General features: G+C 46.1%; 1 protein-coding gene across 1 annotated transcript in view; it reads right to left on the bottom strand.

Annotated features, from left to right (window-relative positions):
* The window catches only part of LOC139280083 (SH3 and multiple ankyrin repeat domains protein 2-like), a 1,053,009-nt gene that overhangs the window by 722,146 nt on the left and 310,833 nt on the right, over positions 1-20,030 (bottom strand). The window contains exon 12 of the mRNA XM_070899582.1: positions 13,273-13,380. Coding sequence (XP_070755683.1) covers positions 13,273-13,380 — 108 coding nt within the window. The remainder of the gene's footprint in view (positions 1-13,272; positions 13,381-20,030) is intronic.

Genomic DNA, 20,030 nt, shown 5'->3' with positions numbered 1-20,030 from the left:
CCTGTCCAGGCAAAGCTGCTCACCGAGACCAAAGGTAAAATCCAAATCATTGGCAGTGTAGATGTCCAGGTCTCCCAGGGCAGCGTGTTGCACAAACTCCCCCTGTGGATTGTAGCCGGCGACGGTCCCACGCTACTGGGCAGGAATTGGATGAACCGGGTCTACATCAGGCGAAGTGGTGCTGTGGAAGAAAAGAGCACAACAGCCTATCTGCAGCAAGACCACAAAATGGCTGCAGCACCACAAACATGTGGAAGAAAAGAGCACCACAGCCTACCTGCAGCAAGACCACAAAATGGCTGCAGCACCATAAGCATGTGGAAGAAAAGAGCACCACAGCCTACCTGCAGCAAGACCACAAAATGGCTGCAGCACCACAAGCAGCTATAATCAAAATGACCTCCTCCATGCCACGAGTCAACATGGAGGAGCATCATGTGACATCGAGCGGCCAATCGGATTTGAAGACTCCCTTAAAGGAGACCAGTAATCAAAAAAATTTAAAGAGGAAATTCCAACTATTTGAGTACACGGATTTTAAAGCTAAAGATGCAATAAAAGGGTGCAAGTATGAAAATGTATGCAATATAACCATGAATTGTGATGCTGGTTTAACTAATGTGACTAATAAGATGAATGCAGGTGTCAGTAAGGTTAAGAACAAGTTTATTATGCTTAACAATAATGATAAAGAATGTGAAATGCCTAATGTAACCATATCTGTTGTAACCAGGACACCCAAAAGTGATGCAAATGCTAGAATGTATAATGCAGGCTCGACTATGTGTGATCAGAGCCAAGATGTCATGTATACCGGTAGGACATTGTCAAAGGACATTGGGTCCTACAGGGACCATGCTGATGCCAATGGAATCCCCCATGTAGCCTGGACCTTTGGAACGAATGTGATGCCCCTTGCAGGACACACACACAGGCAGTGGGAGCAGACCCACTATAGGGACAGTGGTCAATGGGCAGCCCAGTCACCACCAATGGCAACATGCACCAGACCAGCCCTACAACCCCTGGCCATCAGGGCCAACACCAGGAGCATGAGCTTCCCTGGCAAACCCTGGGATGACCTGACCCTCATCCCCATTGGTGGACAAGGAGCCCACCCAATCTTGTGGCCCTGCCCACCACCCTACAACTACCCACATCACAGAGTATACACACCACCCACTGCTGCTGTGGCTACCTCCCCGAGGGATCCCACAACAGTGACACCCACTTGGCTTGTGTGTGAGGGAGGGGAAACATATGACGCCAGCCTCAAGCACAGGGGTCACACCTGGCCAACCACCCAACCCTCACCACAACCTCCCATAGCCCACCACTGATCACCTCCCCTGGGCATGACAACAAGGATATCAAAACTGCTCAGTGGGGAAGTATTGTTGTGTAGGCATGCCTGTTCACTGTGTGATGTCTGTAACACTATTATGCCACATTGAATGTACCCTTGACTGTACACACCTTACCGGTACACCAGAAGGTGCTGTTGCTGGAGACCCAGTGGTTGCCTGCACAAGGCAGGTAATCCAGTAGAAAAGGGAACTTACAGCTTGTTGTTGGCACTCAGGAGCTGCAAATAAAGGACTTCAGGTCTGCACAGTTTAAGTATCATACCCTGTCTCGTGGAGTCATTACTAAAGGTCCAGGAGATCACCCTGGCCGAGAGATGAAGGCCATTTGTCTTCAGAATGATGGTACGCAAGGCAGCCACCATCATGTTCTGGACATCAATCCCAATACTGTTTACCAGGCTTATTTGTCACTATCTGTTTAGTTAAAGTCCTCACATAGGAGGCTTTGGAACAACAACAACTTGCATTTATATAGTACCTGCAAAAGAGAGATGTAATCAGACTGCAACCAGATGCTGCAGCAGTCAAAGCAGAAGAGATTAGGAAGGGTGACTAAAAGCTTTGTCAAAGATGTAAGTTTTAAAAAGGGTCTTTCAGAGAGTTCCATCTTTAATGGCAGGCCTGATTTGTATCAGAAGTTTCTGTTTCCCACCCACAGCCAACCAGATGGGCAGGCTGGCTGGCTGTAGGCAGGTAGGACAGAGGAGGGAGGGAGGGATCGGGTGGGGGCCAGTGCTGGCGTCCAGAGGATCGAGAGCATGGAAAGAGATCGGGGCCATCAAGCGACCAGTGTGGATTGGAAGCAAGAGATCAAGGCTGTCAAGGGACTAGGTGGTGGGGGTGGAGGGTGGGGGGGGGGAGAGGGTTAGGCAAGAGATTGGGCCAGTCTCAGGATCATCTGGGAGTAGGTGCGGGGGGAGGGGGGTGCGGTTGGGGTGGTGGGGAGAAGGCCGAGAGAAGATCGGGGCTGGCCACCGGAGGATCGGGTCAGCCTCATGTCCATCAATGGAGTGCAGGGGGTGGTCCGGCGTCTCCGATCGTGGAGGGTGGGCATGGTGGGGATCCTGGATCCTGGAGGCAGGTATAAAGGCACTTACTTCCTGGGTGCAGCAGTCCCTGCCTTGCTGTAATTGCCGGGTTTTACAAAGTGTGTAAAACCCATCCACATGCCATTAAAACAAAATGGAGGTTAAAGAAGAGGCTTCCAGCCTCATTATAATATTTAAATTGACGCCCCACCTCCTGGCAGCGGTTGGCTGCCCTCCCCAGCCCGTCTCCGTTAAAACCGCAAGTGGGCGAGTTGGAGGCGGGCTCAGGTTGGGAATCCGATTTTTAACACTTTAACTACCTCCCCCTATGCTCCAAACCCACCTGTTGTTTTAGGTTAAAATTCCCTATATAAATGCAAGTTGCTGTTGTTGCTGCAGGGCAGTGGAAGCAAATTCAATAGTAACTCGCAAAAGGCAACTGGGTAAATATTTTAAAGTGATTATATTGCAGGGCTATGGGGAAAGAGCAGGGGAGAGGGATTAATTGGATATCTCTTTCACAGAACACAGGCACGCTGGGCCAAATAGCCTCCTTCTATGCTGTATGAGTCCATGATTCCTCTGAGGCACATGACATTTCAGAAGCTTATATAAAGCCATAACCAGCCATCAAGAGAACAAAATTCAGCCTGCTCCTTTTTGATTTCACTGCACACTTCCAACATTCTTTTGGATCAATAACTGAAAAGGAAATCTGAGCATTTCATGTAAAAGCAATGGGGTTGCATCATAAAAACTTTTTAAAAAGACCAATATTGTGAGAAGTGGCATTGATTTCCAAGGCTCCCGTCACTTTCAATCATGCATCAAATAGCCTCCTGTTGACAAGAGTGAACTTCTGACTTGCCAAGCCAATTAATCCACAATAAATTAACTTGCAACATCCTAGGTTTGATTGGCATGTTGGGAATGATAATAAGCAGCTTTTACTGGACAATCTAAGGCTTCCTGATTCCAAGAAAATTAATTTGCTGTCATAACTGAACTGCTCACAGCCAAATGTCTCGATCATTCATGAGCTCACAGTTTGAACTCCACCTTGACAAACACACCCCACTTTCCAACTACATAGATGCTAAAGCGTGCTGCATTCTGGAATATTTACTGTAGTGGGATAACATAATGTGCATTGCTTCCCCTCTGGGTAAAATAATGGCCTTGAAATTACTCTGTGGGATAACAGGAGCAAATACTGAAAGTCTGGCCTGAAATATCACTGTGCTAACATTCATTCAACACCAATAATGCACTTTGCTTTCACCACAATTGGAAAAAAACACACGATCACAATTGGGTTCGGATTGAGACTGGGGATTCCTCATTAAGCAGGTAATGAACTGAAATGTTTGTTTGATTTTTCACAATCGTTTTCTTCCCTCCAAACCCCTTCTGAAGACATCAACTTCTTTTCTGGAATATGGTTCCAGCCTTTCTTCAGTCTCCACCCATTATTCATACGTGAGCCTCAACAGCGACCGTTGGCAGCCTGATCGATCATGGCAGGAATCGCGGACGCAGGCACCCCCGCTTGATCAGCACCCCATCCACCACCTTCAACATTCACTGCCTCCACCACCGGCGCACCATGGCTGCAGTGTGTACCATCTATAAGATGCACTGCAGCAACTCGCCAAGGTTCTTCGACAGAACCACCCAAACCCGCGACCTCTACCACCTAGAAGGACAATGGCAGCAGGTGCATGGGAACACCACCACCTCCAAGTTCCTCTCCCAGTCACACACCACCCTGACTTGGAAATATAGCGGCCGTTCCTTCATTGTCGTTGGGTCAAAATTCTAGAACTCCCTCCCTAACAGCACTGTGGGAGTACCTTCACCACACGGACTACAGCGGTTCAAGAAGACGGCTCACCATCACGTTCTCAAGGGCAATTAGGGATGGGCAATATATGCCATTGATGCCCACATCCCAGGAACGGGTAAAAAAAAAACCCTTCTAAAGACATCGACCTCCTTGCTGGAATATGGTTCCATGGTCTCCAGCCTTTCTTCAGTACACCATTATTCATGCATGAGCTTCGACGGTGAGGATCGGCAGCCTGATAGATCATGGCAGGCAACCCAGAGAGCGGAAGTTCGGTAAGCAGAAGGGCGGAAGTGAGGGGGCAGATGGAGTAGCGCTGATGACGTCATCATGCTGGCACGTCACCACGTCTCTCCTCTTCACTTAAAGGGGAGAGGCACTCTGTGATTCTATAAGTTAGAGTCACTGGACCACCAGGGAAGGTTTCAGCCAGGCCGAACACGGAAGCAGTATTGTCGGCCCGACCTGGCAGTTGGCTGACAAAAAAAAATAAGATGGCGGCAGCGGCAGTGCGCCCTCCCATTTAATGGCAGCCGCACTGCCATTTACAAGCACTGCAAGCACAGTGCACCGACAGAAAAAGCTGTCAGTGGCACCAAGTGGCGGGAGCAAGATTTTCAGCGTGGAATTTCGCGTTCGTGAGGGCACGCCAATGGTGCGCGCTCCGATGACGCACACTGTACGGATCGGCAGCAGCGCGGCAGAAGTGGGGGGAGAGGCTCACTGCCAGGATACCGCAGGAGGGCAATTTTCAAAATGGCGGCCATTCCACTCTGGTAACATGTCTTAAGGGAAGGATCAATTTCGGCCCCATAGAATCATAGAAAATTACGATATAGATGGAGGCCATTCGGCCCCTCGTGTCCAAATCGGTGGAAAATAAAGTTACCCAGCCTAATCCCACCTTCCAGCACTAGGTCTGTAGCCCTGTAGGTTAAGGCTCTTTAAGTGCACATCCAAGTACTTTTTAAATGTGATGAGGGTTCCCATATTTACCATCCTTTCAGGCAGTGAGTTCCATACCCCACCATCCTCTGGGTGGAATTTGTTTTCCTCATCTCCCCGCTAATCTTTCTACCAACTACTTTAAATCTATGTCCCCTGGTTGTTGACCCCTCTGCAAAAGGAAACAGGTCCTTCTTATCCACCCTGTCTAGGCCCCTCATAATTTTATACACCTCAATTAAAAAGAGCACCTGTTGAATTGAGGGGGAACATAGGAGCAGGAGTAGTTACTTAAGCCCATCAAATCTGTCCTACCTTTCAATTAGATCATAGCAGATATATACCTCAACTCCATTTACCCGCCTTTACTCCACGTCCCTTGATACCCTTACCGAACAAAAATCTAGTGATTCAGTCATAAAAATTTCATTGACTTTGTATCACATCCTTTTGGAGAGTGGGTTCCAGATTTCCACCACACTTTGTGTGAAAAAGTGCCTCCTGATTTCACTCCTGAATAGCCGAGCTCTAATTTTAAGGTCACGCCCTCTTGTTCTGGATTCCCCCACCATGGGAAAGAGGGATGGACTGAGGGAGTTGGGAGATGAGAATGTGTCTTGGTTAACTTGCTGGAGAGTTGGGGGGAGGAGGAGTATGTCGGTGTAAACATGTGCCTCTGTAAACTGGGATAAGGAGAAGGGCTGGAGCTGGGAGATGGATTGCTCAGATAACTCTTGGGAACTGATGGGACTTTTGAATATCTAAATATCAAGATTTTCACAAATCTGCCTGAGAGGGTGATGGAAACAGATTCAATAGCAGCTTTTTAAAGGAAATTGGATAAATATTTGAAGGAAAAAACATTGCAGGGTTTTGGGGAAAAGAGCCCGGGAGTGGGACTAACTGGATTGCTCTTCGAAAGAATTGGCGCAGACTCGATGGGCCGAATGGCCTCATTCTGTGCTGTACTATTCTATGATTCTATGCTAACTTCCCTAGCAGTAACTTCAACCTTTTATGTAATTAGAAACAGAGAACTTAAGGAAATTCACAGATGGTTTCGGCAATGCTCTCTCACTGATTTTTGACGGGGTAACTCTGTGGTCGGACATCCCTAAAAATGGAACAGCGCTCACAGGGAGTGAGTGCTGGCTTGTAAAAAGCTCTGATTTTCCATCCATTTAACTTAACAAGCAGGAATCAGGGGCACTGCATGCCTGCAGTTCCCCAGCCAACGCTCGCTGTGACAGCTGCTCCTTGCCTAGATGCACCCGTGTGTCAGACTTTCCCGTGAATACATTTGTTTTAAATTCTAAAGTTTCAGACAATAAGCAATCAAATCACATAGCAAAATGAAATTATTACCTCCCCGTCAATCAATTCCTGCTTATTCCCAGTTCTTTCAAAATGAACTTGATCTTGTCACTGTGCTCAAATTACTTTACATTGTGCTGTCCCTTTTTAACGACCATTCCCCCCACTATTGCTTTCACACAAAGATACTCCATCAATTTCTCATCACTCCTTTTTGACATTCTTGAGAAGTCGGCAGCACTGGCAAGGCAGTTTTTTTTTGCCTATTTGGTGTCAGCTGTGGCTCAATGGGCAGCACTCTCGCCTCTGAGTCAGAATGTTATGGGTTCAAGTCCCACTTGAGGGACTTAAGCACAAAAATCTAGGCTGATGTTCCAGTGCAGTGCTGAGGGAGTGCTGCACTGTCGGAGGTGCCGTTGTTCGGATGAGACATTAAACCGAGGCCTGGTCTGCTCTCTCAGGTGGACATAAATGATCCCATGGCACTATTTTGAAGAAGAGCAGGGGAGTTATCTCCAGTGTCCTGGCCAATATTTATCACAACCAACATAACAAAAAAACAGATTATCTGGTTATTATCACATTGCTGTGTGTGGGAGCTTGCTTGTGCGCAAATTGGCTGCTGCAGTACAACAGTGGCTACACTCCAAAAGTACTTCATTGGCTGTAAAGTGCTTTGAGACGTCTAGTGGTCGGGAACAGTGTTATATAAATGCAAGTCTTTCTTTTCTTTCTTTATTTGATAAAGTACCACATAACAGACTTATTTGGAAAATGGGATGAAAGGGACGGTGGCAACTTGGGTGTGTAATTGGCTAAGGGATAGGAGGCAGAGAGTAGTGGTGAACAATTTCGAAGTTTGCGGATAATACAAAACTTGGTAAATAGTGAGCAGGATTGTAGCAGATTTCAGGAGGACATAAGCAGAAATGGGCAAACAGATGGCAGATGCAATTTAACGCGGATAGGTGTAAAGTGATATACTTTGGGAGGAACAACATGGAGAGGCATATAATCATAAATGATACTATTTTGACATGGGTGCAAGAGCAGAGGGACTGGGGTGCATTTTCACAAATCTTGAAGTTGGCAAGATGATAGCCGGGATGAGGGACTTTAGTTTTGTGGAGAGATTGGGGAAGCTGGGATTGCTCTCCTTAGAGCAGAGAAGGTTAAGGGGAGATCTAATAGAGGCATTTAACATTGAGAGAGGTTTTGACAGCGTACGTAGGGAGAAAATGTTCCCTCTGGCAAGTGGGTCGATAACCAGAGGTCATAGATTTTAAATAATTGGCAAAATAACTCGAGGGGAAATGAGGAGAAATGTCTTCACACGGAGGGTTGTTAAGATCTGGAACACACTACCTGACAGGGTGGTAGAATCAGATTCCACAGGAACTTTCATAAGGCAATTGGACCTGTACTTGAAGAGGTCTCATTTTCAGGGTTGTGGGGAAAAGTCCGAGGTGTGGGACTAAATTGGACAGCTCTGTGAAAGAGCTGGCACAGACACGACAGGCCGAATGGACTCCTCCTGTGATGTAAGATTCCATGATTCCTAGTTGCCATGAGGGCATCGACAGTCAACCATATTCCTTGGTCTGCAATTTTAACAAGCCTTTATTAAATGGGTTAAGACCTCTACTAAATCGATAAAGGAAGGCCATATGATTGAATTAAGCAAAAGGTCCACTTATATGGTCAAATGTAGTCTCTATATCATGTTGGAGTGAATCTGTTCGCTTATATATGATCACTTACATTATTCTGGCTGGCAAACTGAAAGTGATTATTACAAGAACCCATGGTACTTAAAATGAAAAATTAACTGAACACCAATAATTATAATCTGTCTTCTTTTCTAACCTCTATAGTAAATGGGCTGACGGTGTTCAGCATTTCAAAGCACTATAAAGATTCTTGACGGCAGCTTCAAGAAATGTAACTGCAACAAGATGAGAATAAAACTGCAATTGAGCAAGCACTGAGCATGGCTACGGTTCACATCAATAAGCAGACCAGGAGACTCCGTTCCCCTGTTACCATGCCTCCATGGGCAACAAGAGCACCACGGGGGCTGGAGGTGGGGAAGTCCATGACTGACAGCTAGGATGACCACACAACTGCACGAGCTACGTTTGAGTGACAGCCAATGCAGCTTTGCACTGTTTCCCACTGGCTGCCACAGCAGCTGTCCAAAGACTGAGTGAATAGAGTTGTTTGTGGATTGTAGTTTGGACACCCTAACCCCGGTGACGGTGACATTAAAAGCCAATCATTTGAACCAACAGATAACAGCAGAAGCTGCTGTAGGAAGATGCCATTCCGCACTCATGCCACGGCAGTCTGTCCATTTGTACCTATTTTCTTTCTGCAAGGAGGAGAAAGCGTAATGAAGAAGAAGCTTGAAGATCTCTTGAATTCATTCTCTGAGGACCAGTTGTATTTGTGATGAACTTTGGTGACACTCATCTGCATTTCATCATGTGAGATGTAGCTACTGTGCAAGGTATGTGTTGTCATTGCCTCTTCCAGCTGAAATAACCGAGCATCTGAGGGTGCAGTTATACTGTCACTGAATCTAGGTGATTATGGGACCCAACTCCCCGACCAAAATAAACCCCTTCGGGGAAGGTGTCTTGTCACCATGTATAATATCACTGCAGTGCAATGTGAACCCAGGGTCACCTCCTTCAGCCCTACAACCCTCCGAGATCTCTGCGTTCCTCCAATTTGTACATCCCCGATTTTCATCGCTCCACCATTGGTGGCCATGTCTCCAGCTGCCTAGGCCCAAGCTCTGGTATTCTCTCCCTAAACCTCTCCACCTCGCACTCTTCTCATTTAAGACCCTCCTTAAAACCTGCCTCTTTGACCAAGCTTCTGGTCACCTGTCCTAATATCTCCTTATGTGGCTTGGTGTCAAAATTTTGTTTGATAATGCTGCTATCAAGCTGCTTGGGACGTTTTACTAAGTTAAAGTCACTATATAAATATATATTGTAGTTTGTAAAGCGGTCAGTCTGTCGGTCCAATGGACTACCTGGGCACTTTAGAGATTTAACAGCCAAAAAAATGGATGCACCAGTCCACAGCCTCTAAACATTAAAAACTCAGGGAGCAGAGCACATGTGTGTAACTCCAGTCTGAGTGACTTAGCAACACAGACCTCATTGGCCTGAAAATTGCGGTCGGAGACTTCCTGCAGGTGGACGCCACCGACCAAAATTTATTTTCCGAAAGTACCTGGTGGTCCCGGAGGAACGTAGCCTTGAGGTCTGAGGCCTTCATTCGCAGTCCAGCGTACGGGCTCATGCATCTCAGGAACATAAGCGCAATCTGGGATCACATGGGCCTGGATCACCAATGAACATGGAGTATTCTCATTGATAATAGCTCCCATTACTATCAATGAAAATACCCCCCAAAACAGAAACACAATACAATAAATAAAAAAACACCTCACATATTTAAAATTAATTTAAATTGAATTTAATTAAATATTTTAGAAAAAAGATTACATTTTGGAATTTAAAAAAATATGTTTTATTAGGGTTAAAATAACCTTACCTTAATGGACAGGGGTTTTAATATAAAAATTAGTGTTAAAATTTCATTTTTCTATGGTTTAAAACTCTTACGCTGGTAAAAGTAGGTATATGCCTGTTTTACCAGGCGTAAGAAATTGAAGGACATTTGCTCAGCAGGAGTTGGGCAAATAGCCAAAATCTCTGCTCGTGGATGTCCTTCTCCTGTGAATGCATGCGATTTGTCAATTTTGACAGATCGCAAAAGCCGGTTCTCGTGCATTTGCATCGTGCCCTGAGAACCAGGATTTGTGAGGCCTCTGTGGGTGCGTGTGCACATCGTACGCACCCGGAGAAGCCGCAATTACAGCCCAATGACTATACGCCTGGGAGCCAATAGGAACATGAACATTCCCGGTAAAGATACTGGTAATTAAATCTATACAAGTTGGGCTTTTTTTTGTTGCAATGAATGATTGAAACCCCATCCTTCTCATAGGGAATATTTTGTCAACCTACAGCATGTTATTAATACTCTGTGTTTAATATCTCCCCCTGAAAACAGGAAACATAAATGTCTGAGGCAGTTTATCAATTTACTGTCTGCCATGTAGCTTGATTATGTTTCATGGGATAAGTGGTCCAGGGTTGTTAACATTAACATCTTTAGATGCGCAGAACATTGGCACGTAGTACAAGAACAAGCAATGAAATAATTAGGGATTAAACAGATTTTCCAGGTAAAATGTGTTTTGGTATGAATACACACTGGCTGGGATCATTGATCTGAGTTCACAGATATCGTCAGCAACCTAGAAAAGAGCAGGGCAGCAATGGAGAGTGAGGGGGCAAAAAACAGAGATATTGGTGGTCTGGGAATGGAAATGCATGGCCATCTGATGAAGAGCAAGGGGTATCGACCTGGAAAAGATCAGGATCAATGGAGGTCAATGTCAAGATAGGACATGATGTCAATGAATGAGCCAGAGGATATCGCGGGCGGGCAGGCTTACAATCAACCCTTTATTTTTTCTGTCAGCTTCTGCAGCCAATTTGAGCACAGCAAGCTCCCACAAACAGCAATGTGATGATGACCAGATAATCTGATTTTGTTACGATGATTGAGGGATAAATATTGGCCAGGACACCAGGGATAACTCCCCTGCTCTTGTTTGAAATAGTGCCACGGGATCTTTTACATCCACCTGAGAGAGCAGACGGGGCCTCGGTTTAACGTCTCATTTGAAAGACCAGACCTCCCACAGTGCAGTGCTCCCTCAGCAATGCACCGGAGTGACAGCCTCGATTTATATGCACAAGTCCCTGGAGTGGGACTTGAACCCACAATCTTCTGACTCATAGATGAATGTGCTACCCACTGAGTCATAGCTGACACTAAAGTAGTGTCTAAAACCTGACACAGCGACAGATGTGTTTCCACAGATGTTGCCTGACCTGCAAAGTATTTCCACCATTTTTTGTTCTTGTTTTTTTGAGTCAATGTTGGTCAGCAAGTACAGGGATGATGGGTGAATGAGACATGATGTGAGTCAGGACACGGGCAGCAGAGCTTTGGATGAGCTGAAGTTTATGAAGATAAGAACATAAGAACAAAAGAAATAGGAACAGGAGTAGGCCATACGGCCTCTCGAGCCTGCTCCGCCATTCAATAAGATCATGGCTGATCTGATCATGGACTCAGCACCACTTCCCCGCCCGCTCCCCATAACCCCTTATCCCCTTATCGTTTAAGAAACTGTCTATTTCTGTCTTAAATTTATTCAATATCCCAACTTCCACAGCTCTCTGAGGCAGCAAATTCCACAGATTTACAACCCTGAGATAAGAAATTCCTCCTCATCTCAGTTTTAAATGGGTGGCCCCTTATTCTAAGATCATGCCCTCTAGTTCTAGTCTCCCCCATCAATGGAAACATCCTCTCTGCATCCACCTTGTCAAGCCCCCTCATAATCTTATACGTTTCGATAAGATCACCTCTCATTCTTCTGAACTCCAATGAAGATGGGAGGCTGGTCAGGAGCCCTGGAATAGTCAAGTCTGGAGGTAACAAAGACATGGATGAGGTTTTCAGCAGGAGATGGGCTGAGACGAGGGCGAAGATGGGCGATATTATGGAGGTGAAGCTAATTGGTCATGGTGATTAGAGGATATGGGGTCGGAAGCTCAGCTTAGGGACACAAGTTTGTGAAGGGGCTGGTTCAGCTTGACACAGTGGCTAGGGGGAGGAATGGAGTCGGTGGCTAGGGAACGCAGTTGGTGGCGGGGATCGAAGACAATGACTTCGGTCTTCCAATATTTAATTGGAGAAATTTCTGCTCCTCCAATACTAGATGCTGTCGAAGCAGTGTGACAAATCAGAGATAGTGGGGAGCTCAAGAGGGGTGATTGTAATGTCCTTCTAACTGTCATCCAAAAGCAGCAGTCAACCTGAAGATCAACGAAGAACCCATAAGGTCACTTAGCCACATTATGCCCCACACGACTGTAACTCCCAAAATAAAAGGCAAGAGGGCCAGGAACTCCACTTACTGTCTTTTTGAATTGGTCTGCCTCCCACCATCCCCCCGCCCCCTCCCCTCCACCCCCAACCCCTCCCCTTTGGGAGCAGGGGCGAAGCCTGGAAATCTTGCAGCACCGCAGAAGGGCAAATACCTACCTTAACAAGTATCTTCCCACTCCCGTCCTTTGCCCTTGGGGAATGGGGATTACCTGGGGTCAAGGGTTAGGAAAATCAGCCCCTAGGTTTCTAGTACATATATTGATGAAGGGCCATTGGGGCTAAATGCAGGTTAGTGACTGACCTGGGGAGGGGGGGCATGGAGGGTAGCTACATTTGGCCATGCATTTCTCTGCAGCAAAAAGTGGAGCCTATAATGTTTTTTTTTAAATCACGTCTCTTGCCTGTCCACACTGTCGTTTGGTCCACTGATTTATCAACTACCGCCTGCAACCTATCACCATCCTTTTCTCCATCAGTTCCAAAGGCGTGCTGGTCTGGGTCAGCAAATCGGTCATGTCTGTCAGTTAATGTTCGTGGTGACACATTTTGATATGAGTACTGGGAAAACCAAGTTAAACAAAGTCCAAAAGGTTAGCTTTCCTCACTGAACGTGTTGCAAAGCTCAGTTGAGTTCCGTAAGTGTACTGGCTGCAAATCTCAGTGCCAAAGCCTCACAAACCAGCTTTCCTTCATCGGACGGTAAGATTTTCATCTGGGTCCTTACCTGGTTTGGTTTCGTTTGCTGGAATTTCCTCCACACATTCAGCGGGAAACCATCCAACCCGTCCTCGAGCACTGCCTTCCCAGAATCCACCTTCCCCAATACTCAGAACTGGTTCACCAAAAAAATAAAAAGGAAAATGATTAATTGATCCATTTAGAAAAATGTGCACTTTTAACGAAGATTGTGTAAGAACATAAGAAATAGGAGCAGGAGTAGGCCATTCGGCCCCTCGAGCCTGCTCCGTCATTTAATAAGATCATGGCTGATCTTCAACCTCAACTCCACTTTCCCGCCCAATCTCCACATCCCTACATCCCTGGATTCCCTTAGCGCCCAAAGAATCTATCGATCTCAGGATTTAACATACTCATCGACTCAGCATCCACAGCCTTCTTGGGTAGAGAATTCCAGAGATTCATGCCACTCTGAATGAAGAAATTCCTCTTCATCTCAGTCCTAAATGGCCGATCCCTTATCATGAGATTATGTCCCCTAGTTATAAACTCTCCAGTCAGGGGGAACAAACTCTCAACATCTACCCTGTCAAGCCCTCTAAAAATGTTATACATTTCAATGAGATCACATCTCATTCTTCTAAACGCCAGAGAGTATAAACCCAGGGGCCGAAATTCAGCGCCCCAATAAGGCCCGTTACTGCGTTTGTGGCAGCTATGTGGCGGAGTCGGGCGGCCGCTGATTTCTAGTCGAATGGCCGGCGCAAGCTAAATTCAGCTCGGGATTTTTCTGGCGGTCCCCACTTCCGCCCCACCGCTGCTGACTGGCTGTGCGTGCGTCATCAGTGCACGCTGCCAGGACCCCCTCCCACCTCCCGCCAAATTTAGCGAGCAAAATCTTATTGCCAGTGAGCGGTGCCCCTGACAGCTTTCTCTGCCGGTGCTCTCTCTCTCTGCACTGGCTGGGTGGTAGGCGAGGGCCCAATGCCGCAGCCGCCATTTTATTTTTTTTGCCGGCCGACTTCCATGTCGGCTGGACTATTGTGCCCTCGGGTTCGGTCGAGCCCAACAGGCAGCCTGGCACCCCCTCTTGGGTGCCAGGCTGCTGGCCCGGCCAAAAACCTCCATGGTGGTCCAATGTCCAATCACAACTGATGGTCAATTCTCTCCCCTTTCATGGAGGCAAGATATGTGGTGACGCAGGCGCGCAATGAAGTCACCACCGCTCCGCCGCTGAGTGACAGCGGCGGAGAATCCATCCGCCTCCACTTCTGCCCCTCAATAGCACTTACTGCCGCACGTCCGCCCCCATTATGACCAACTTCCTGGCCGATTGAAAAAAAAAGACAAAGCTGAATTTCGCGAAAGAGGAGACCTCTTCTGAAACGGTGGAAAAAAAACTTTAAAAAACGGTAGGTACGCCAGCTTTCAGGCGGGACTGAATTTCGGCCCCCACAATCTCCTTAATCTCTCCTTATAGGACAGGCCTCTCATCCCAGGAATCAGTCTGATGAACCTTCGTCATGCTCCCTCGAAGGCAACTATATCCTTCCTTAAATAAGGAGACCAAAACTGTACACAGTACTCCAGGTGTGGTCTCACTAAATTGCAGAAAGACTTCCCTACTTTTATACTCCAATTCCCTTGCAATAAAGGCTAACACATCAGTTGCCTTCCTCATTGCTTGCTGTACCTGCATGTTAGCTTTCTGTGATTCCTGTACAAGGACCCCCAAATCCCTCTGAACACCAACATCACCTTTTTTTTAAAAAAAGTATTCTGCTTTCCTGTTCTTCCTACCAAAGGGGATAATTTCACACTTTCCTATATTATATTATATGACATTTGCCACCTTCTTCCCCAATCACTGAAACCATTTCTGTCCCTTTGCAGCCTCTTTATGTCCTCCTCACAGCTTACTTTCCCACCTAGCTTTGTAAGTTGTATTTCATTTTGTAAACCAACGCATAATGACTACAAAGATTTATAGCTTATTTATGCTGCACCTTTACAATTGTGAAGAAATTTGTTTTTTTTGTATTAAACTAATTGAAGAGTTTATGCTGAAGCAAATCAATTTATTGACATGAACTTCACCCAGAGACTGTCTGCGAAATTAATTCTGTTGCACAAATATTTCAAATCCATGCAAGGAGAGAGACACTGCGAGTATAGACCTGCCGCATTCTAAGGAAGTAAAGATTCTTCCAGTCATTGTGAACGGCAATGCTGTAAATTGATTTAGAAAGATTTGGAAACACTGTCACAATGTTGTTGCATGTGGAATTGTACTGTCCAACCACTGTTCCTATATAAATGCTTAACGTGCTTTTACTAAATCACCTTGCGCTCTTTGTAATGCAGACATGATTCTGTTTATTTTGAAATGGTTAACGCCTGTGTTAAAAAGAAATGTGGATATTAAGCGTTTGTATGGGAATAATGTCAGTCATAACCCATACCCCTTTGTAATACCCCATCGTGGCCAGAGGAATTGTCGTCTCATGATTGGCACAGCAAAGCACCTTTGATAAATGTACTAGGGAAGGGGGAAGGGGGAAGGGAGAAGGGAAGGGAAGGGAAGGGTAGGGAAAGAAAGGAAGGAAGGAAGAAAGACGTCCTAAAGTGCTTAATTTCCAATAGATTACTTCCGAAGTGCAGTCGCTATTGTTTTATGGGCAATTGTTGCAACCAATTTGCATACATCAAGATTTAACAAACTGCAACTGAGATGAATGACCAGTAAAAATAAATAAAGACGCATTCGCAACTCCTCAGATAATGAAGCAGTCCATGCCTGCATGCAGCAAGACCTAGACAACATCCAGGCTTGGGCTGATAAATGGCAAGTAACATTCGCGCCACACAAGTGCCAGGCAATGACCATCTCCAACAAGCGAGAGTCTAACCACCTCCCCTTGATATTCAACAACATTACCATCGCCGAATCCCCCACCATCAACATACATTGACCAGAAACTTAACTGGATCAGCCACATAAATACTGTGGCTACAAGAACAGGTCAGAGCCTGGATATTCTGCAGCAAGTGTCTCACCTCCTGACTCCTCAAAGCGTTTCCAGCATCTGCAAGGCACAAGTCAGGAGGGTGATGGAATATTCTCCACTTGCCTGGATGAGTGCAGCTCCAACAACACTCAAGAAACTCGACACCATCCAGGACAAAGCAGCTTGCTTGATTGGCACCCATCCACCACTTCAACGTTCACTCCCTCCACCACCGGCGTACCGTGGCTGCAATGTGTACAATCTACAAGATGCACTGCAGTAACTTGCCAGGGTTTCTTTGGCAGCACCTCCCAAACCCACGATCTCCGCCACCTAGAAGGACAAGAGCAGCAGGCGCATGGAAACACCATCACCTCCTAGTTCCTTCCAAGTCACACGCTGTCCTGACTTGGAAATATCGTCACGAGGTCGAAGTCTTGGAACTCCTTCCCTAACAGCAATATGGGAGTACCTTCATTACAAGGACTGCAGCAGTTCAAGAAGGCGGCTCACCACCACCTTCTCAAGAGCAATTAGGGATGGGCAATAAATGCTGGCCTTGCCAGCAATGCACACATCCAATGAATTAATTAAAAAAATATAGATTTTGGGGCAATAAGTGAATCAAGGTTATATGGGGATAGGGTGGGAAAGTGGAGTTGATGTCAAAGTTCAGCCATGATATTGAATGGCGGAGCAGGCTCGAGGGGCCATATGGCCTACTCCTGCTCCTATTTCTTATGTTCTTATGTCATTAGTTATGGACCAGGCCTGATTCAATAGACTAGATTTTCCAATCAGTGCTATTTTAAATGGGTTAATGCTGGCTTTAAAACAAAAGCAATCTAAAAACTATTGAATCTGACTGTAAATTCCGAGTTCAACATCAAAGCCACTCAAACATTTCCCTCTGTCGCTGACACAAACACTTCGTGAGACACAAACATTTCATCCTAACAAAACATAATTCAGAATTTTGATTCAATCACTTAACCTGTAAAACATGAAGAAAAGAATGATTTTTTTTAATAGCTGTTGATGTTTGATGTCTCACAGTTGTCAGTTGGAAATATTCTAGTAGGTTATAATATGACACAGATTGCATAGAGACAAAGCTCTGCAATAATGCCACATCCAGTTGTGAATGGTGGTGGAAAATTAAACAACTAACAGGAGGAGGAGGCTCCATCAACATCCCCATCCTCAATGATGGCGGAGCCCAGCACGTGAGTGCAAAAGACATGGCTGAAGCGTTTGCAACCACCGTCAGCCAGAGGTGTCGAGTGGATGATCCATATTGGCCTCATCTTGAGGTCCTCACCATCACAGAAGCCAGTCTTCAGCCAATTCGATTCATTCCATGTGATATCAAAAAATGGCTGAACGCACTGGATACAGCCAAAGCTATGGACCCCGACAACATCCCGGCTGTACAGCTGAAGATTTGTGTTCTAGAACTAGCTCTGCCTCTAACCAAACTGCTCCAGTACAGCTGCAACAGTGGCATCTACCCAATAAGATAGAAAACTGCCCAGGTATATCTTGTCCATAAAAATCAGGAAAAATCCAATCCGGCCAATTACCACCCCATCAGTCTACTCTCAATTATTAGCAAAGTGATGGAGGATGTTGTCCACACTGCTATAAAGTGACACTTACTCACCAATAACCTGCTCACGATGCTCAGTTTGGGTTCCACCAGGACCACTCAGCTCCACACCTCATCACAGCCTTGGCCCAAACATGGACAAAAGAGCTGAATTCCAGAGGTGAGGTAAGAGTGACTGCCCTCGACATCATTGCAGCATTTGACGGAGTGTGGCATCAAGTAGCCCCAGTAAAATTGAAGTCAAAGGAAGATAATTGTGGTTGTTGGAGGCCAATCATCTCAGCCCCAGGACATCACTGCAGGAGTTCCTCAGGGCAGTGTACTAGGCTCAATCATTTACTGTTGCTTCATCAATGGCCTTCCCTTCATCATAAAGTCAGAAATAGAGATTTTCACTGATGACTGCACAATGTTCGGTGAAGCAGTCCATGCCTGCAAGCAGCAAGACCTGGACAACATTCAAGCTTTGACTGATAAGTGGAAAGTTTGCACCACACAAGTCTCAGGCAATGACCATCTCCAACAAGAGAAAGTCTAACCACCTCCCCATGACATTACCATCGTCGAATCCCCCACCATCAACATCCTGGGAGTCACCAGTGATCAGAAACTCAACTGGACCATCAACATAAATATTGTGAATGCAAGAACAGGTCAGAGGCTGGGTATTCTGGAGCGAGTGACTCACCTCCTGACTCCTCAAAGCCATTCCACCATCTAAAAGGCACAAGTCAGGAGTGTGATGGAATACTCTCCACTTGCCTGGATGAGTGCAGCTCCAACAACACTCAAGAAGCTCGACACCATCCAGGACAAAGCAGCCCGCTTGATTGGAACCTCATCCACCACCTTAAACATTCACTCCCTCCATCACCGACATACCGTGGCTGCAGTGTGTACCATCTACAAGATGCACAGCAGCAACTTGCCAAGGCTTCTTTGATAGCACCTCCCAATCCCATGGCCTCTACCAACTAAAAGGACAAGGGCAGCAGGCGCATGGGAACACCACCATCAACAAGTTCCCCTCCAAGTCACACACCATCCTGACTTGGAAGTGTATCACTGTTTCGTCATTGTCATTGGGTCAAATTCCTGGAACTCACTCCCTAACAGCACTGTGGGAATACCTTCACCCCATGGACTGCAGCAGTTCATGGTGGCGGCACACCACCACCTTCTCAAGGGCAATTAGGGTTGGGCAATAAATGCTGGTCTTACCAGTGACGTCCACATCCCATGAATGAAATAAAGAAAAAAAGAAATTATAATGTCCCATAATGCAGTTCTCTCATGCACACAGAATCTGCCCACAGGAATTAAAACTTCCCAACATGGAAAGACATGGTGAAAGTTATGGCTGGGATCAAAGCAGAATTCAAGCCTATGGTCCCAGTCAGAAGGGCAGGCTCCATGGGAGAAATTTATAACAGGCATTTCCAACAATAAATGGACAATTTTATTGTAATTTCAGTGAATGCTTTCAGGATTGTGTTAATTCTATGGGCTGGAATTTTGGCTTTTTGGATTTAGAACATAAGAAATTGGAGCAGGAGTAGGTCTTATGGCCCATCGAGCCTGTTCCGCTGGGTTTGGGCCATTAAAGTTAGCGCCTGAAAATAGTTTGCGCCTTCGACTGCAAGTTTCAGCGAAAATGTAAGTTGGAGGAGCATTGGCGTTAAGTCAGGCATTGCACAACGGACTTTGTGTGTTAAAAGAGGCGGCCATTTTGTGCATGCGCAGTGACATTTTTTTCCCCCTGGGTGCAAATGCTAATGCAGAGTACAGCAGCTTCCTGCGTGTATGTGCATATAAACCGCCCCACTTCAGTCACTGCTGCAGAGATGGAGGAGCATGCCAGGCGCTTCTCTAATGAGGCGAGTAAGTTCTTAGTCCACGCAGTGGCGAGGAGGTGACCTTACTCCATCTTGCTGGGGAGCCAGACCACTCCCACCTGTGTTTAAGAGTTTGCGGAGAGAAATAGCACAGGATGTCTCTGCTGCAGTCACTATGCCCAGAACTGGGGCACAATGTTGAAAAAAGTTCAACGACCTTATCATGCTGAGTACCATTCACATCTATGTATGCCTCCTTTCCTTCTAACATCAATCTGACACACTATGTGAAGTCTTTTATGCTTGGTGATTCGATGACTGCTGCCATCCTCTCTGTGTTCCCCACTGTCCA

The sequence above is a fragment of the Pristiophorus japonicus genome, chromosome 14, assembly GCF_044704955.1.
Source record: "Pristiophorus japonicus isolate sPriJap1 chromosome 14, sPriJap1.hap1, whole genome shotgun sequence".
NCBI lineage: Eukaryota > Metazoa > Chordata > Chondrichthyes > Pristiophoridae > Pristiophorus > Pristiophorus japonicus.
This window is presented reverse-complemented; position numbering and strand designations above follow the sequence as displayed.